Here is a 17,945-nt window from a genome sequence, read left to right on the forward strand (position 1 = left end):
TATCTGGGCAACAAGGTTCAATAAAGTTCCCCTGGCCTAGGGGTCAAGCCCAAGGTCCATATCCATCTGGTGAAACCCAAAAGGTTATCCATAGGCTTATTTTATCCTATGCCTCAATGTTGGCCCTTTAAACGCTGCCAGCTTGCAACTCTGCACAGGGAATAATGTGCATAAAGTTCTTGCTTCAAGAGAAGTCACTGATTAACAAATAATTGTCTAAAAAGTTTGATGACAGGAACTGAAGACGAATTCCCAGACTTTTTTCCAGGAAACCGCTAAAAAAGAACAACATGAGTATCTGGAACTAGAGAAACATATGCATTCAATTTGGGTTGTACTTATTGAGGCATTTCTAAACTATGCTGCTAGTAACTCAGCTGAAAGCCAGACTATATTTAAGTTGGGTTTCTTTCATGGGTCCGAGATTCCACAGAAATTCACAGTTTGGCATGTGTAAGTCAAAACGCGAAACTGAAGTGTGTTCTGAATCTCAAATGTACGCTGTCACATTCTTACACAGACTATTAACATGGAATTTCCATGCTGTCTGTATCTCAGCATTAATTTTGCTGGGGGAAGAGACTATTACACTTCCAACTGAAAATGCCTTACTGAACATGGAACTATCTTCAGATTGTTAGGTAAAGTTTAAAGCTTACGTCTATCACACATGGTCATTCAAATATGTCCTATGGTTATTAGCACTGGCATCAATTACATTGTCAGCATTAAAACAAACTCTGAAATCTACGCCCATGTACAGAATGTGACTAGCCATGAGACTAGACAGAAGTAGACCAGTGACTTCAGGCAGAGTGAAAGATCACCAGGCTGTCTCCGCTGACACAGCCAAAGGAGAGGATTTAAGACATGCCATTTAGTACATGCCGTTGTAAACAGCCTCTAATCAGAGAAGGTGGGTGATGTAGCAAATTCATAGATAATATTCTTTAAACATTACTAAAACCCGTTTCAGGAATATTTTTCATTTGTTTGGATTTAAGTTTTTCAAGCACACATTGTAATTTATTCTGGAAAACAAGAATCACCAATGTGACAGAGCATGAAGTCAATTTAATAATGATTTAGAGTTCATAAAACATGTTTGGAGGAGTGACATATTTGAGTTGATATCAAATCACAAATTTAATGTACTGAGAGAAGACAGTAGTGCAATTAATAAATCATATGACTAAATTACTTCCTTATGATTTGACTCTAGAAGTTTATGAAATCTGCAATATGAAATCACTATCCACTTACACAAGGCTTGGTTTGCCTCTAGCAGGTCAAAACATTGTGGGGGAAAGGAATTAGAAAAGAACAAGAAGTTAGAAAAGAAAGTATTACTTTTAAACCCAAATGTCTATAATAAAAACAGGATACAGTTGTTTTTTAGGGGGCATCTCTTGGCATTTTTATATAAGCCAAGATCCATTTTAAGATGCAAAAGTCCCAAAATGGAAATATTCACACATAATTTTATAATTCAAATATTTCTTCTCTATTGTATTAAACCCAAGCACATGTAATTTCTGCATTGGAAATACTAAACACTTTAAATTCACCTTACTACATCAAGATGGCAAACAAATAGAGGGTATCACAGTATAGTTAAATCTTGGGATCAGTAAGTAAATTAATTTTAAAAGATCTTGAGGCCAGGGCTCATGTCTTTTGTATTTCAGTGACACACAGCTGGGTGTGTGGGTAATGGTACGGACATAGGGTAGAGTAATATTTCAGTACAACATCGTAGAGAGTACAGACCATCTACCCTGTCAAGTACTATACATCTGGGGCATGTGAAAGGAGACACAATTGATGACAATCTACAATAAGAAAGTCACTCATGTCCAGTAGCAGTAGATAAAGAGGAACTCTAACAATCCTTTACTTATATGTACTTTGGGATAGTAATGGAGGGGAGACAATGATTAAAAAAAAAATTTATCCAAGTAGCAGAAATGAATCCGTATAAAGGTAAATATAAATGAGAGCCTTCAATGGAAACAACAGGCATGGATTTATGAAGACTAATGTAAAGGAAAACTTGGGGGGGTGGTGTTTAGATAACCTGATTTTTTAGTCGCAGCATTACTGGTAACTCAGTGTGCTATACTGGGGGGAAAACACTGAATCTCACAATCTTCTTTATTTTGGCTATAAATGAAGTAATAATCGGTAGGGCAATGTAGAGCAAAACAGTAGAAAAAGATCTTGGATTCGAATCTCAGCTCTACTACTTATTAGGGAGGAGCATGTTAATTAACTTCTCTGATCCTCAGTTACTCATGCACCAAATGGATATTTAAAAAAGCTGCCTGTTCAATTCTCTAAAAATCCCTGAGGTACCTACAGTAATCGGCACATAGTAGGTGTTTGATTAAAGCTCTTGTGATTGGTGCTGTGTTCTTATTAGTACCTTGTTTCCTCTACACCTTTGTTTGGGAGATGAACTGTGATAGCCCTTTGAAGAAATAGGAAATCCTATCTTCTATACCTTTATACTTTTGACCAAATTATTAATGAGGTTTTTTAGGAAGAGGAAAAGCTGGATACAGGATAAAACAGGGATCAAGACAAGGACAGATAAATACCAGCAATGAGACAAAATGAAATACACCCACGAAGGACATAAAAAAGCCAGTCTTTATAATATAGCACCAAGATTGGCCCGTGGAAGGAACAGCAAAGTACAGGTGACCTCAGCTGCCACGACAGCTTGCAAAGCTGGCACACAGTTCCAAAAGGCAGGAGTTTCGGTTACCATGGTGCAGTGCAAAGTGAGAACTTCTCATACTTGATGCAGACCCAAGAAAGATATTTTAATACCATTAACTGGCACAGCTCATTTATATACAAATGGGTAAAGCCACAGACTATATTCAGAAATCATCACAGAACTGAACAACTATGTAAATTAGGACTTAAAAAACAGAGAAATACCTTGACATCCTTTATTGTCATTTAGCTGGAATCCATCTGGACACGTACAATCATAGGACCCTTCGGTGTTAATGCAGTCTCCTCCCTGGCAAACACTCTTGTCCTCCAAGCATTCATTGATATCTGTAAGTCAATTAAAATAATTTTAAAGGTGGAATAAACTATATTTAAAAAAACTAAACATTACCCTTACACATAAAAATCACATAAATGAACATTGTTTTACATTTCACACAATACATGATTTTTAATGGAGGAAAGATTTCTAACTATCAGAGTTTTTTGAAATGAAGTATTTTGAAAAGATTTTGGCTTTGAACAATACGTAAATTAAAGTTTCAACATCAAATGAAATTTGCAAGAGGAAAAGTCAAAACTCTGTACTAAACAATTTACTTGTTTACATTCTTGGTGATAATAGGGAATAAAAAAGATTCTTCAAATACGTATTAAGAATATCTTGAGCATCTATTTATACAAGATCCTGTATTATGCATTACAAGAAAAATTTGAAAGTATTTGGCATGATTCATGCTCACAAAGAGAAATGATTGTTCAAAGAAACCCAAATTATATTAATCAAAATGAACACGAAATATCACATTGTTTTATAAGTTCAAAAAAATTTAAGCTAAGAGTTGTCAAAATATATCTTGTCAATCACTTGTCAAAAGAATGGTACCAACTTCACGTGTCACATGGATTTAGAGAAGAGGTATCATAAAAAAACAAAGGTGGCTTTGCCTAACAGAAGGGATTTACTTGAGGCCTGGACAGCAGGGTGGAAAGTGGAGGAGGGGAAGAAGAGGAGATTTTGGAGGGAAAGGGAATCAGCAAGATCAAAAGCTTCACTGAAGCCACTTACTCAGCAGCTATCACCAATAGGTTTGAGGTTGACTGGATTCTTTAAATGTATGTATTTATAGCATATGTGCAACTAAACATGGTTTACGTTACCAATAATGAGTTCTGACTGTGAGCGTGTGAGACAATTAATGACCCCCCTCATGGCATGAATGCTGGGCAGATCTTTCAAGAGGGCTGTTTATTACCACATTTACTTCCAGTCAGAGCTCATTATCCCTAACACAGTCCATGACTCCCTCTTCTGTTGTCTGTGCAGGATTTCAATTATTAGCACTGCAGAAAGCTGAGGAACAAAAACGTCTTTGTTTTCTCAGAATTCTGGCATAGGATGGCATTTCTTGCAAATAATTATGATTGCTGTGAAAATGCATGAGAAGTTCCAGGAAGAAGTGAACATGGAGACCGCTGTAGTCTCAACCTCCCTCGCTGTCTCATTCAAAATGCTGGCACACCAGCTTAAATTTTCCTCATAGAACCCAATCCACTTAACTAACTGGCTCCTGTACCATTCGTGAGTCAAATAAAAGAGAAATAAGAAAGCAGCTTATAATTTTATTCCACCAAAAGGAAAACAAGTTATACTTGTTTTATGCTTCCCCTAGATCAAAATGTTTCTGAATCCTGATCCTAAAAATAAAACCCAGCCAATGTGACTTTGTCACAACTGAAGTGGGTTATCACTTCTTCTTTAGTGTGTTTTTCCGACTTCACTGACGTATAACTTATATACAATACGTGCATCTAATTTTAAGAATCCAGTTCGATGACTTTTGACAAATGTAGATACATTCTTGTGACCACGGTCGGAATCAAGGTACAGGCATTTCTGTATCGGTTTACATCTGCTGGGATCACTGTTGGATTCTTCTATCATTGCAAAATGCAATCATTTTTTAAGGAACTGTGAGAGATCTCTGTAAGAACGCTATTCTGTAGTTACATAAGGCTTGTGACATTTCCCTTTGACTCTTTTGCCAGTCTGACCTTAAAATTTCCATTCATAATTAATCTAATGTCTTGGGTGTTAAACTGCCATGGAAGAGATGCTAAAAGAAAATTATGCACGAGACAGGTAAGAGCGTATGCAGGCATAAGTGTCCCCGTGAAATGTGAATACGCCACAGAATATTTTGTTCACCAGCGAACTGACCCTTGCGAAATCAAGATTTCTAAAAGATTTCTAATTGAGAACAGGATTTTAGATATAAATTCTATGAAAATAACTTATAAGCCCCAAATCTCTGATTTATTTTCAATAATGACTGTGCCAAATGGGGATAAATGCTAGTCTACTATGAATCTTTGCCTTAAAATATGCATTAAATGAATCAACTGGACCAGCCATAGGAAAAAAAAAAAGGTGTAGGCATTTCCATCACCCTAAAAATTTCCTTGTGCCCTTTTTCTGTGTGGCTTCCTCTGATCAGCACAGTGTCTTTGAGATTGATCTAAGTTACTGTGTGTACCAACAGCTCTCTCTTTATTGCTTAGTACTGTGCCATATGAAGGTGCCACAATTCGTTGACCCATTTACTTAGGATGAGTAGCTGAACTGTTTACAGTGTGGCTATTATGAATAAAGTTTTGATAAACATTCATGTGTACGTCTATGTGTAACCAGAAGCTTTCATTTTTTCCTTGAGTAAATTCCTAGGGGTAGAGTAGCTGGGTCACAGAGTAAGTTTACTTGTGATAAAACAGCCTCCTAAGGTGGCTACACCACTTTACATTCCCAAGGCAGGCGTAAGAGCTCCGAGTTTCCATATTTATCCTAACAGCTCTACAGCTATTCTAATGAGTGCTGAGTAGGTGGTTGGTTTTGTGATTTACCTTTCTGTGTTCTGCAGGAAACTGAGATAACCAAGGAAAGGCATATTTGATTATCAGCATTATGTGAAAAAATCCCAATTCAAAAAAGATGGAGAGTCCTGAGAGCATGCATTTCATCAACAAGAGAAATACTCCATTACCTAGATGTTTGCCTTAGCATAATGGAAGCATATCAGCTTTGTTCACACTACTTTAAAATAATTTCATGTTCATGCATTTTTCAAAATCTAAGAGAAATAACATGTGAGAAAAAGAAACAATATCTCATGTTTATAAATAACTGTGTAGATTTGAAAACTCAGTGCATTAGAGTCTGATTTAATCTAAATTTTTTTCAGACCTGAATTCAGATCTTCAAAGAGCAAAAAAAAAAAAAAAAAAAAAAAAAAAGTAGTTGAATGTTAAAAGAGCCCAACACTGAATTGTCCTGCAACACCACCTAGGGTGGCACGAAAGATAGACAGAGCCCTTCTAGGATTTGAGCAACAGGCTTTAAGGAAACAAGAGTTAATCTTGGTTACTCCTTCACTGCTAAATCCTCAATCCTTTGCATTGGTCAAAATCACCAGGACTCTCTACCCTGTTAAATCCCATGGTCAGTCCTGGCCTACATCTTCCCCAGCAGCAATATGTGTCAAACATTCATGTCAAAGTTCATAACTCCCTAATCTCTGAAGTGTTTTCTTCTCTTAGATTTTGATTTTCCTCTTTCCTCTCCTGCCACATGTTCTCAATCCCCTTTGCTAATTCCTATTCTCCTCCTCACTTATAAATGAAAGGCCAGGACTCCATCTTTGGACCCCTTCTCTCTTCTAGCCATACTCACTCCCTTGGTGATGTCTTCCAATTTTATGGCTTAAACACTATCTCTATACATGTTAATGATTCCAAACCCAGGACTCACCCCTGAATTCCACATGCACAGTTCCAACTGCCTTTCAGAGATCTTCATTCGGATACTCATTATAGACATCCCAAACTTAAAGTGCGCAAGTTAAACTCCTAGTCTCTTCTACAAAGCCTATTTCTCAGTGCCTTTGCATCTGCTAGTCCTTTGAACGGAATGGTCTTCCAATAAATAATCAAATGCCATTATCTCAAAGAAACTTCTGCTTGCCTCTGTAAGATCATCCCCCTCCCTGTATACCCTCCTTTATTTTCCTCCATAGTGTTTACTGCCACTTAATGAACTATATGTTTTACTTGTTTATCATGTGCATCATTAACTCCCTCACTAGAATGTTAGCTCCACAAAGGCAGAAATTGCCTGTTTGGTTTATTGCTGTATATCCTGTACCCAGGTCAGTACCTGGCACAAACTGGCACTCAGGTATTTGTTGAATGAATGCATACATGAAAACATGAGTGATTTCTGACTTGGAATGAAGTGTCATAGGAAACAAATACTAGCACTTCTCCTCACTTTTTGGATTGGTCCACAAAGAAAAGACCGAGAGAGACGGGCCACAGAAAGAGTGAATCCTGTATCGGTCTCAGGTTTTGCAAGGGACTAGCATGGAGCAAAGACTGTGACAGGGTAAGGAAGATGCTAAGGGAGGTATGGAAGGAGAGACTGTATCTAGAAGGGGAACATGTCCAAGGCAGAGCCTTTGATGGCTGCGATGCCAAGGCCTCTAATGACCCGGACAGCTGAGGCCACCCTTCACAGACTGAGTGGCTACCGAGCATGCTGGAGTAAGTAACACACAGAAATTAGCACAATCCTTGGGATTCTGACTCTGCGAGAAGGCCAGCAGAACTGTAGGGTAACATTGCAAGAAAACAAGGCCTTTGCCAGAGTTATTAGAGGAAAGTTACACATGTAAATACAAAAGCCAACAAGAAAGACGGTTCTTCCTCCCACAGCTGTGAGAGGGGTGTGAACAGTAACAGCTCAGTTAATTACAGCTACATAACACTGGGGAGGGTCAGAAACACCACTAGTTGAGAATTAGCAGGCTGAAGTGCTATTATAGTTTCAAAGGGAGCACTGAATTAGTTGAATGGACTCCAGTCCTATTTATAACCTAGAACACGAGGGAAATGAGCCCTGACTTTAAGAGAAAAAGGACTGATTATATACTCCAAAAGAAACTTTCTTATTGAATATATATTAACAATGATGAGCAAATTGGCTAAAAAGCTTTTGTTTGGCTTTTCACACAACTGATGTTGATAGAATAAAAATTCCGGACTTCTGATGAGACAGTTACACATGAAAACAGCCAAAAAAAAGGAGCATGCCTTCTACTGAGGACCAATCAATGGCCTGGTTACCCTCTTGGCCAGGTCAGAGATTTGGGCAGGAGAGATGCTGGGGGTCAATTTACGTTTTCAATGCCTTAGCATGTGCCTTGTCACATACTTACTTCTGGAATAGGTTGTTCATGACTAGCTCCCAGCTACACACCCTCTTCTCCCACCTTGGAAAGCCACCATGTTGAACCACCCATATGTGCTGGAGTTCCCAATACCTGATTTCTTAAGCAAATTTCATTACTTTGGTTTATCACTTGTTTGACTATTTATCAAGAGGTATGTTAATTACAACTTTTCACTGGAGTTATCAGCCCTTTAAAGAACACCATTATCTTAAGATCAAATCCTAGATGATTTGCTGATTCAGCAGTAACATCTTAGGGCCTCTGAAACTGCCCCCAACTGCCCTCCAGAAAGGTTGTCCATGCTGGCACAAAGTTCTTTGGTTAGTAAAACAGGAGGCTATAAAGTATAACGGATCTTTCCCAACCAACAGGGACTGACAAATGAGAAAGCTATCATAGCCATTTTTCAATGTATGACACACTGTGCCTCAAATATGTCACATTTGTACAAGTCACAAACCACTCACTAAAAACCTCATGTGCTTCTCTCCAGAGTGGGGTTCAGACCCTCACTCACAACTCTAACTCTCCATGTGAGACACAACCCTGCCAAGCTCACATTCCTGGTTTCACAACTGACAGGGCTTACTTGCAGTACAACAGAGGGTAAATTGGGAAAAAATGGTTAGTTGGGTAGACAGTGAGCAGAGACAATTCACATGTGAACAGGCTGGTGACAGACCAGCCCTGTAGCCCAGACCACCCCAGGGGTTCTGAGGCATGGCCAGGCAGTGGTGTAGTAGGTAGTTAACAATTACACCATGCTGTATACCTGGCGTATCTTTTAGACCTATTTAGGCAAAACGCTCAAAACTGAATTAAACTTTAGCTCTTAAAAACTTTTCAGGAATCTGGAAAATTAATTTGTGTTTACTTATTTGGATGCTGGACCTACATACACAAGGTGTTACCATTCAGAACTATATACCCAGGAGAAACCATCTAAAGCTGAGAGAAGCTAAGGCTAATTCAATTCTTTACTCCTTTAGTTGGCATAATTCTTCTAGAAAACAGTTCTAAGCAGTACAAGGAAAGCCTGCATTCTACCAGCTTCTTTTCATTATTTGTGTGACCATGAGGCAAATGTTTTTCCAGGGACCTAATGTCCTCAACTGTGAAGTCCAAAGGTTGGATTCAAGAAGAGAAGCCAGGATGATATCCAGATCTCTCTAGGACTCTGCAATCAAGAGCAGTTCTCACCTTCACAGTGGTCTCCAAGGGTGGATGCTCTGTAACCCTGGTCACAAACACAGAGGAAGGAGCCCTCTGTGTTCCTGCACTGTCCATTACTGCAGAGATGATGATGCTGACATTCATCAATATCTAGGAACCAGAAGGTAAAAAGAAACGGTAGAAGTGGTGCTTTAAAAATATTTTTAATCATGCATGTAAAAAAAGGTCTATAAACTAGTTTATAATTAATTTAGCCTCTTCATTAAACTGATCTCTAATAAAAGGTCATGAATCCTCCAGTAGGAAAAATCCAGATGAACTTAAAATCTTAACCTGTGAGCTAAGAATCTGCACATATTCATCCCAATATTTACTGATGGGTGGCAAATGCTTTGCTGTTATCTATAAACCTGAATGAAGCTTCCTGAGTCTCTTGTACAGGTTCAAATAGAACACTCTTGAGTTTAAAAGCATTTATGCCTATAATAATCTAAAGCAGAGGTCAGCAAACTACAGCCCACTTCCTACTACTGTGAACAAAGTTTTCCTGGAAAATAGCATCACATATTCATGTACTGTATGTGTACATATACATGTACACATATTCATGTCCACATATTCATGGTCTCCTGTACAGGAGAAGTTTGCCGAAGTGTCAAGTCAATGAATGTCTTCATTTCTTTTTCACGGATATACCTGTCAGCCCCCTAGCAATTAGACTTCCCTAGTTTTTCTTTCCTTTCCCTCTCTCCCTCTCTCTCTCTGAATGATTTGCTGGCCAAATCTAATGGCCCTTCCCTCCTCTCAGCCAATCTGATATCTACATTGCCACTGAATCTCTCTCTTCCTTAACCCACATATCCTCAGCTTAGAGATGATTTGTTTTGTAACCTCAACCCTGAGCTCAGGCTAAAGCACACTCGTGTCCACACAATAGAAGACACAATGATACATTACACGTATTCAGCTATCTTACCCTTAGATTTTAAGTTTCTTGAGGGCAGGGACTATGTCTACCACATCCTTTATTACTTAAATGATCTAGTGTTTTACAGTGAACAGGCATTAATTCATGTTGCTGTTGACAGACTTTGTTCCTCACATCTGAGCACATTTATCTACTGCTGGCAATGTGATTCTAGAAGAGTCAACAAAAACATCAGTTTTCACAGTGACCCCTCACAACTCTGCTCTCCTCACTCTGCTTACAGCATCAATTTGATTATCATGGCATTTTGGCACCTAAAATCAGTTTTCCCCGATGGATAATCTGGTGGGTGGTTTTGCATGTGTCTGACTTATTTTTGGTACTGACATCACAGGCTCTTCAAAATAAGGGATGCTGAATAGGATAGCCTGATTACCTTATCTGTAGGTTTCTCTTATTATATATACATTTGTAGTATTTTATGCATGATGGGCATTTGATAAATGCTTGGCTAATTAACAATTAAGGTCAAAAGTCACAAAGTAAAGTATAAATACTTTGAGACAGACTTGCAGAATCCAGAACAAGTTATTTAATTTATCTGTGTACATGGATATGCTTGTGTGTGTTCTTCTCTTCTAGACTGGCTATTGTAATGTCTTTCCATGTTCAAGAAGGGGAAAATTGGGGACTGTTCTGATAATACTGGTAGATCTCGTTATAGGACCATCACATATTGTCTTTTATAATAGCATCCCAAGAGATATTGGTACTCACTATTCAAAGTTTACATATAGACATGGATAGGATTTATTTCCTTATAATAAACAAATTGGCTTTGTAGAGTGTGTATTCTGTTCTTAAATGAAATTCAAATGATCTTTCTTTTCAAAAACTCGAGACACTTGATACTTGTCATAGGTGAAACCATAAATATCTTCAATCTCAGGAAGCATATACTTAATGAGAAGTAAAGTGATTCTGCATGAGGTTCGATGAAATACATATACTTTTACTCTAAGGTCAACCACAGCAAGGTCCAAAATACTATCACTGGTGGGAAGAGGATTTATTTCACAAACCTTATCAGTGATATGAGGGGGATGCTACTTACTGCAATCTTGCTGAAAATTCTTGTTTGGTAAAATTTTTTTAAAAAGGAAAAATGGTGAAAAGCTGACTACACACAAAAACTAAGGTCATTAACATTCCACAGCCTAAAACTGGGCTGATATAGTAACATTCTAATTGCTGAAATCCTAGTAGGTAAAACTTACAAATGAATTTAATGGAACTGATTTTCTGCAGTAAGGAATTACACAGAGAGCAATAATTTTCCTTCCTAATATTAATGCTCAGCCACTGCTCACAAATACCTTTTTTTTTTCAAATTTAGCCCTTTTCCATCCTGTGCTATTGACTTTTCTGACTTAAGCTGAGGTCCCTTGCTTTCTTGCACCATTAAGCAATCATCCAGGTTGTTTCTGAAAGACACACTCACTTCACGGAGGACACTTTTTTCAGGGCAGGTGCCTCTAACTAAAATCACAGTAGGTCACGTAACCACACTCCTACCTTCACACTGGTCTTTTGCTGCTGACAGCTGGTAGCCCTGCCCACAGGTACACTGGAAGGAGCCCTCAGTGTTCTTGCACTGCCCTTTTATGCACAGATTCCCCTGCTGACACTCATCAGTATCTGTAAATATAAACAAGGACAATTTTTTTAAATTAGGTCTCTATCTTATCGAAACTCTGAGACTACAAATCAAGCTATAAGACCACGTCCTAAAGATCAATGTCTAACTACTGTTTTCTTCTAAAAATATATTATTTTTTTTTAATTTTTTAAACATTTACTTATTTATTTTTGAGAGAGGGTGAGCGAGTGAGTGCGCGTCAGAGTGCGCACAGTGGGAGAGGGGCAGAGAGGGAGGGAGACACAAAATTCAAAGCAGGCTCCAGGCTCTGAGCGGTCAGCACAGAGCCCAACACAGGGCTGGAACCCATGAACTGTGAGATCATGACTTGAGCCAAAGTCGGACGCTTAACCGATTGAGCCACCCAAGCGCCCCTAAAAATATCTTATTATTTAAAATGCATCTGAAAGTTTTTGCCAGGAGAATTCCATTTGTTGCAATCCTTCCCCTCAAGTAGTACTAACAATTATCTGTTTCCTGATCAAAGTTGTATTTCTTATCCTGTCATGCGGCATTAATCTTGTGAATTATATCCTGATAGAAGCAAGGTGTCAGATTATCCCATGTTTCCTGAAATAGCTCCCAACACTATTACTGTAATAGGACCTCATGAATTCATTTTTAATTTTTTAAGAAAAATTAGCTTTACTAGCAATTTTTGTTTCACTTATTTATAAATAAAAGGCATCACAACACAGTAAGTCCTGACTGCCAACAGAGAAACGAAATAAGCGAGCTGAATTTCATTTGAAGAATTATTTTCTACCTTTCCAAATGCTCTAAGTCTATTAGCTTTAGGAGGGGTCGACAGCAAAGAACAGCCTACACCATATTTTCTTTCAGCACATTCAATTAAATACTTGAGATGTCAGCTTAAGATCTTAAGACCAACAACAGCTCGTGTAGCCTGTTGGATCTCATGTAACGTCTGACAACATTTTTAGTGCCTTGGACTCTTTCTGACTTTCTCAAAGAAGATGACAAATTAAGCATTCCCATGTGAAGATGTCTGCAGCGAAAATATACCGTCCATTCTAAGCACTCTCCAAGCAGACATCTTACATAAGTTACTCATTTATGTTGGGAATACTGTCAGAAGTAATTCATTTTAAGTAATGACACACACATTTGGAACAACTTGAGGTAATCCAGTTATCTTGAATAAGGTGATCTTTGGGTCTTTAAGATGACCAAGGGGAAACCCCTTTTTCTTTTCTGATGAGGCACAAAATTCCTATGACAAAAGAACGCTTTCTAATAAAATAGGCATGCAGGACAAAAGTCTTCTCTCTCCTGTGCCCAAAGATAAATAGAAAGTATCATTTTCACCAAGCATGATTTCTTTAAGGGGCTTTTTAAACATATTATTATGACAAATCCAGCCCAGAGTTAAAACAGAGACTATCCCTAGGTATTTATAAATTTAGGACATACAGTGCTTAAATGTATAAAGAGATAACAAAGACACAGATACACAAAAGATTTAAAGAAACAAATACTGATTTAATATACTAGATGATATGCTTACAACCTGAAAAAAAGTTTTCAGGACCTTTAGCGACATGAAAACAAAGTTAATATTTAGCACTAAGGTGAAATTGGCAGTTGTTGCAATATTGGAAAAGGGACAGATTTTTAATTTTTTTAATATTTATTTATTTTGAGAGACAGAGTGAAAGAGAAAGAGAGAGAGCAAGAGAGCACAAGCAGGGGAGGGGAAGAGAGAGGCAGTGACACAGAATCCGAAGCAGGCTCCAGGCTCTGAGCTGTCAGCACAGAGCCCGATGTGGGGCTCGAACCCACAAACCATGAGATCATGACCTGAGCCGAAGTCAGACACTTAACCAACTGAGCCACCCAGGCGCCCCGGAAAAAGGATAGATTTAAGATCTGGGAAGAATTTACATCTTTGAGCTGATGTAGTTTGGGAAAGACTATGAAATTATTAGAGGAAAAAGGATGTTATGCGATTTATTATTATAAAAAGGGTAGGCTTTGACTGGGAGTAAGGAAAATAATTAGTCCATATGCAGGTTTCCAGAGCAGAAGATGGGGATCTTGCCTGATCCTATCCCAGACCATAATGCAAAGGAAAACTGGAATAGGGGCCAAGGTTAAATGCCACGTGGAGAGAATAGCCCTTTCACACCTCCAACCTTTGATTATGTGTTGCTTTCTCTTCCTCCTAAGTTCTTCTCCCCTCCATATTCAAAATTTTCAGACCAAGGTTGAACAGCAGCACCTCTGTGAAGCTTTCCCAGAAGTGTGCACACAGGATTAGCCACAGACTTCTTGGCTTTAACAGAGCCTTGTACACACCTTTAATGTGGTGCATAACAACGTCAACTACATGTCACTCTCTGTCCCGACATAATCTCCTTCTCCCCATATAAGCTGTTTCTGTATTATCACACGCAATCCTCACATCACCTGAGTAAGTACCATTATTGTTGCCTTTTTGCAGATGAGTAAGGAAGGCTTAGCAAATTAAGAAAACTTATCCAAGCCCACACAGCTTCTGAGTGACTGAATGAGGGTTTGATACACTACAATCCTCCTTTTTAAACTAAGCTCCAGACTTCATTTGGATTTTACAGGGTTGTTTTTTTTTTTATAATACATCACTGATAATGTTAACTTCATCATGTGGTCCTCTATCTATTATAGTAGTAGATTTGCGTCTTTTCCAGCCAATAAAAGTGCTTTGAGAGATTAAAACCTCTCAGCATCTGCATTTGAACACAGTGCCTGGAACATGCGGGTTCCTTGATATACCCGGAAGGAAAGAAGGGAAGGATGAAGAGAAGCTTTTGCAGCAGCCCAGGAGAGCGCCACACAGAGCGGAAAATGAGTGTTTCTATGGCTGCCATCAGCCGATGGTGGGAATTCTGGGGCGCTGGGAAGCCTTACTAGAGCGGGGCAGGATCATCTGGGATGACAGCAGCCAAGCGTAAGAAAGTGGTAACGAGCCATTCACCCAACATGTGTCTCCTTGGAGCGTTATCCCTCTAAAAAACCCAATCCCCGAATTTTAGAGATGATATGAGATCTGGAAATCCAAGTTTAATGTATCCAAGGCTGCAGAGCAAATCACCAGAAGAACTTGGTAGGAAGACTGTGGACATGGGCCAGCAGGAAAAGGACCTGGAGGGAAGGGAGATGAGGCCCCCCTACATGCTCCACTGGGAGTGACTGGTGTTCCCCTGCACGTAAGGGGTCAGCCACCCAATCCAGAGGTCTGGGAATCTGCTCCTGCCAGCGGGAGAGGCTACTATTCTTACAAGAGAGTAAGATACCTGTTTACTACTACCTACCATAGTGAGAAGTTAATCCCCACCCCACATCCTTCACTCTCAGTGAGACACTTCAGAAAGAAGAAAAACTTCACGAATTTCTTCCTTTCCTCCCCTTGAAAGAGCATGCTTGTAGGTATAAAGCAGTAGAAGCAGAAGGAAACCATCCACAGATTTGACCACAGAAAAAAATTAAACTTAAAGAATTATGCAGAGGAAATTAGAGAAACTTTGGACAAATTACAACAATATGCCATAAAAAAGTGTACTTGTAATACAAAGACACAGGTACATAGATTTACACACGTGCTTTATATAAAGTGTTCATATATAGTGATTTAAAAACCTGATAAATAGGAACAGATAGTAACATAAATTTACACAAGAAAACAATCTGCAAAATACATGTTGCAATATGAAATAAATGTTGTAATAATTAGAAGTCTCCAGGAAATTAATAGAAATAAGCATATATAATAAATATTCAATCTTTTAGAATTAAAAAATATTTTTTTTAAATTAGAAATTAGCATTCTATCAAAATAATAAAAAACATTAAAGATGTTTTATCCAATTATTCCACATTTATAAATAAATAAATGATCTTTTTTTTTTTTTTTTTACATAATGAGAAGGTGGAAAAAAATTATGGTTGTTCAACACATAAGCAGCAAAAAAATGCTGAAATAGTAACACACTGCACTATTAAACAGCTTTTAAAAATAATGTCTGTAAAGTTATTAATGATATATAAAATGCTCATGATGTATATACTATTAAGTGACAAAACTTACAAAATTGCACATTAAAAATAAAGTGATAGAAAATATCTGTGAGATAGGACTATGCATGAATGAGACTGAGAAAATTTTTTTTTTACTTTTCTCTTTGCTAGATTTTCTACAATGAAGGTTTTCAATAGCAATTTTATTGAGATATAATTCACCACCACATAATTCATCTAAAGTGTACAATTCAATGGTTTTTAGTATATTCACAGAAATGTGCAACTGTAGTTTTTATAACCACAAGAAATGAAAAATTGACCTGTGGTTTATAGATGCTCTCTAAAACTATGCTGTTTTCCTTTATCTAAGTACATATGGTCTGTATGTAACCACAGTGAGGAGTCACTTTCAAAGATACCAACAAAAATGTGCTCCAAGTAGCTCATTTAAAATACATGACAGGCAGCATAATTCCTTTTTTTTTTTTTTTGGTTCCCTTTTCTCAGCTAGTTACTCGAACAGATTCTTAAATGCAGTTCAAATAAAAGTAAGAAATTCTATCAGAGTATTTACCTTTACAGTGCTTGTGGTCTGGGGTTGGGCTGTAGCCCTTGTGGCATGAACACATATAGGAGCCTTCGAGGTTCGAGCAAGTACCATTTGTGCAGATCTGTGGGTCCAGACACTCATCCACATCTGAAGAATGTTGCATAAGGGGGGAAAAAACCCACAAAGATAGAAAAAAAGAAATAAAACATAAATAAAGTTGAATTTGGCTAAAAATAGAAATAGTCCATCTTCAAAGAAAGGACAGATTCTTTAAGACAAGCTTTCAAATTAGCCCAAAGGAGGAAAGGCAGCTCCGGTGTGAACAACATGTGGGATAGTTCCATGCCTTAATTTACTTTCTGCAAAGTAACTCAAAAAAGGAACTGAAGAGGGGCGCCTGGGTTGCTCAGTCGGTTGAGCATCCGACTTTGGCTCAGGTCATGATCTCACAGTCCGTGAGTTCGGGCCCCGTGTCGGGCTCTGTGCTGACAGCTCAGAGCCTGGAGCCTGTTTCAGATTCTGTGTCTCCCTCTCTCTGACCCTCCCCCGTTCATGCTCTGTCTCTCTCTCAAAAATAAGTAAATATTTAAAAAATTAAAAAAAAAAGGAACTGAAGATGTTTATGAATGAATTCAGCGAAAGCTTGCTGTACAGGGGAGGGAAGAAGAGAGGGAGGTTCTAGAGCAGCACCCTCTACAAAATGAAATATTCCAAAGAATCAAAGATGTATCAAGGTCTAGTAAGGGAACTGATGAGTTCGGCAGGAAGGGAGGGTTCACTGAAGAAAGGATAGGACTCATCACCTAGAGAAACCACAGGAGCTGTTAACAGAAAGGAGGAAAAAACCTCTGATACAATTTCCAAAGATGGCATTGAATCAGTATTATAAAAATCAATCTAGAGGACCAACAAGCCTACTGGGCAATTTGAAGGTAGGGTACAGACTGCAGAGGCAGATAAAATAATGGCTAATCTTTACCAAACACTTACTGCACAAAAGCACTAAAGGCTTTATGCTTATTTAATCCTCACAAAAGCCATCCAAGCTAACCATTTCACTGACAAAAGAATCAAGTCTCAGAGAAATTCAAACAGACTGCCCAAGGCCACATGGTTAGAAACTGGGGGCTCATATTTGAATCCAGTTAGCCTGACTCCAAAGACCATCCTTTTAACCTGTTTCTAAAGTTTATTTTTTTTTTATTTTGAGAGAGCAAGCAAGCGAGCGTGTGCACATGAGCCACCAAGTGGGGGGTGGGGCAGAGGAAAAAGGAAGAGAGAGAAAATCCCAAGCAGGCTCTGCACCATCAGTGCAGGGCCCAATGTGGGGCTCAAACTCACAAACCATGAGATCATGACCCAAGCCAAAGTTGGACACTTATCCAACTGAGCCACTCAGGTGTCCCTTAACCTGTTTCTATTAACACAAGTTAAGTGTAGTGCTAGAAACCGCTGAAGAATTAGGAGTATGTTTGTTTTTATTGTTTGCTAACATAGCATTTATATAGAAAACAATCATCTAAGTGTTCATTGATTTCATTCAGC

The 17,945-nt window shown here is 38.4% G+C and overlaps 1 protein-coding gene across 8 annotated transcripts in view; it reads right to left on the reverse strand.

Annotated features, from left to right (window-relative positions):
* Window positions 1-17,945, reverse strand: part of LTBP1 (latent transforming growth factor beta binding protein 1) — a 410,698-nt gene that overhangs the window by 79,471 nt on the left and 313,282 nt on the right. For 7 of the 8 annotated variants that reach the window (XM_047852622.1, XM_047852625.1, XM_047852626.1 and 4 more), the window contains 4 exons: window positions 16,425-16,547; window positions 11,707-11,829; window positions 9,231-9,353; window positions 2,950-3,072 (listed from right to left, as the gene is read on the reverse strand). In XM_047852622.1, the coding sequence (XP_047708578.1) occupies window positions 2,950-3,072; window positions 9,231-9,353; window positions 11,707-11,829; window positions 16,425-16,547 (492 nt within the window). The remainder of the gene's footprint in view (window positions 1-2,949; window positions 3,073-9,230; window positions 9,354-11,706; window positions 11,830-16,424; window positions 16,548-17,945) is intronic. The other variant, XM_047852623.1, reaches the window with a different exon arrangement.

The sequence above is a fragment of the Prionailurus viverrinus genome, chromosome A3 (genome assembly GCF_022837055.1).
Source record: "Prionailurus viverrinus isolate Anna chromosome A3, UM_Priviv_1.0, whole genome shotgun sequence".
Taxonomy (NCBI): Eukaryota; Metazoa; Chordata; class Mammalia; order Carnivora; family Felidae; genus Prionailurus; species Prionailurus viverrinus.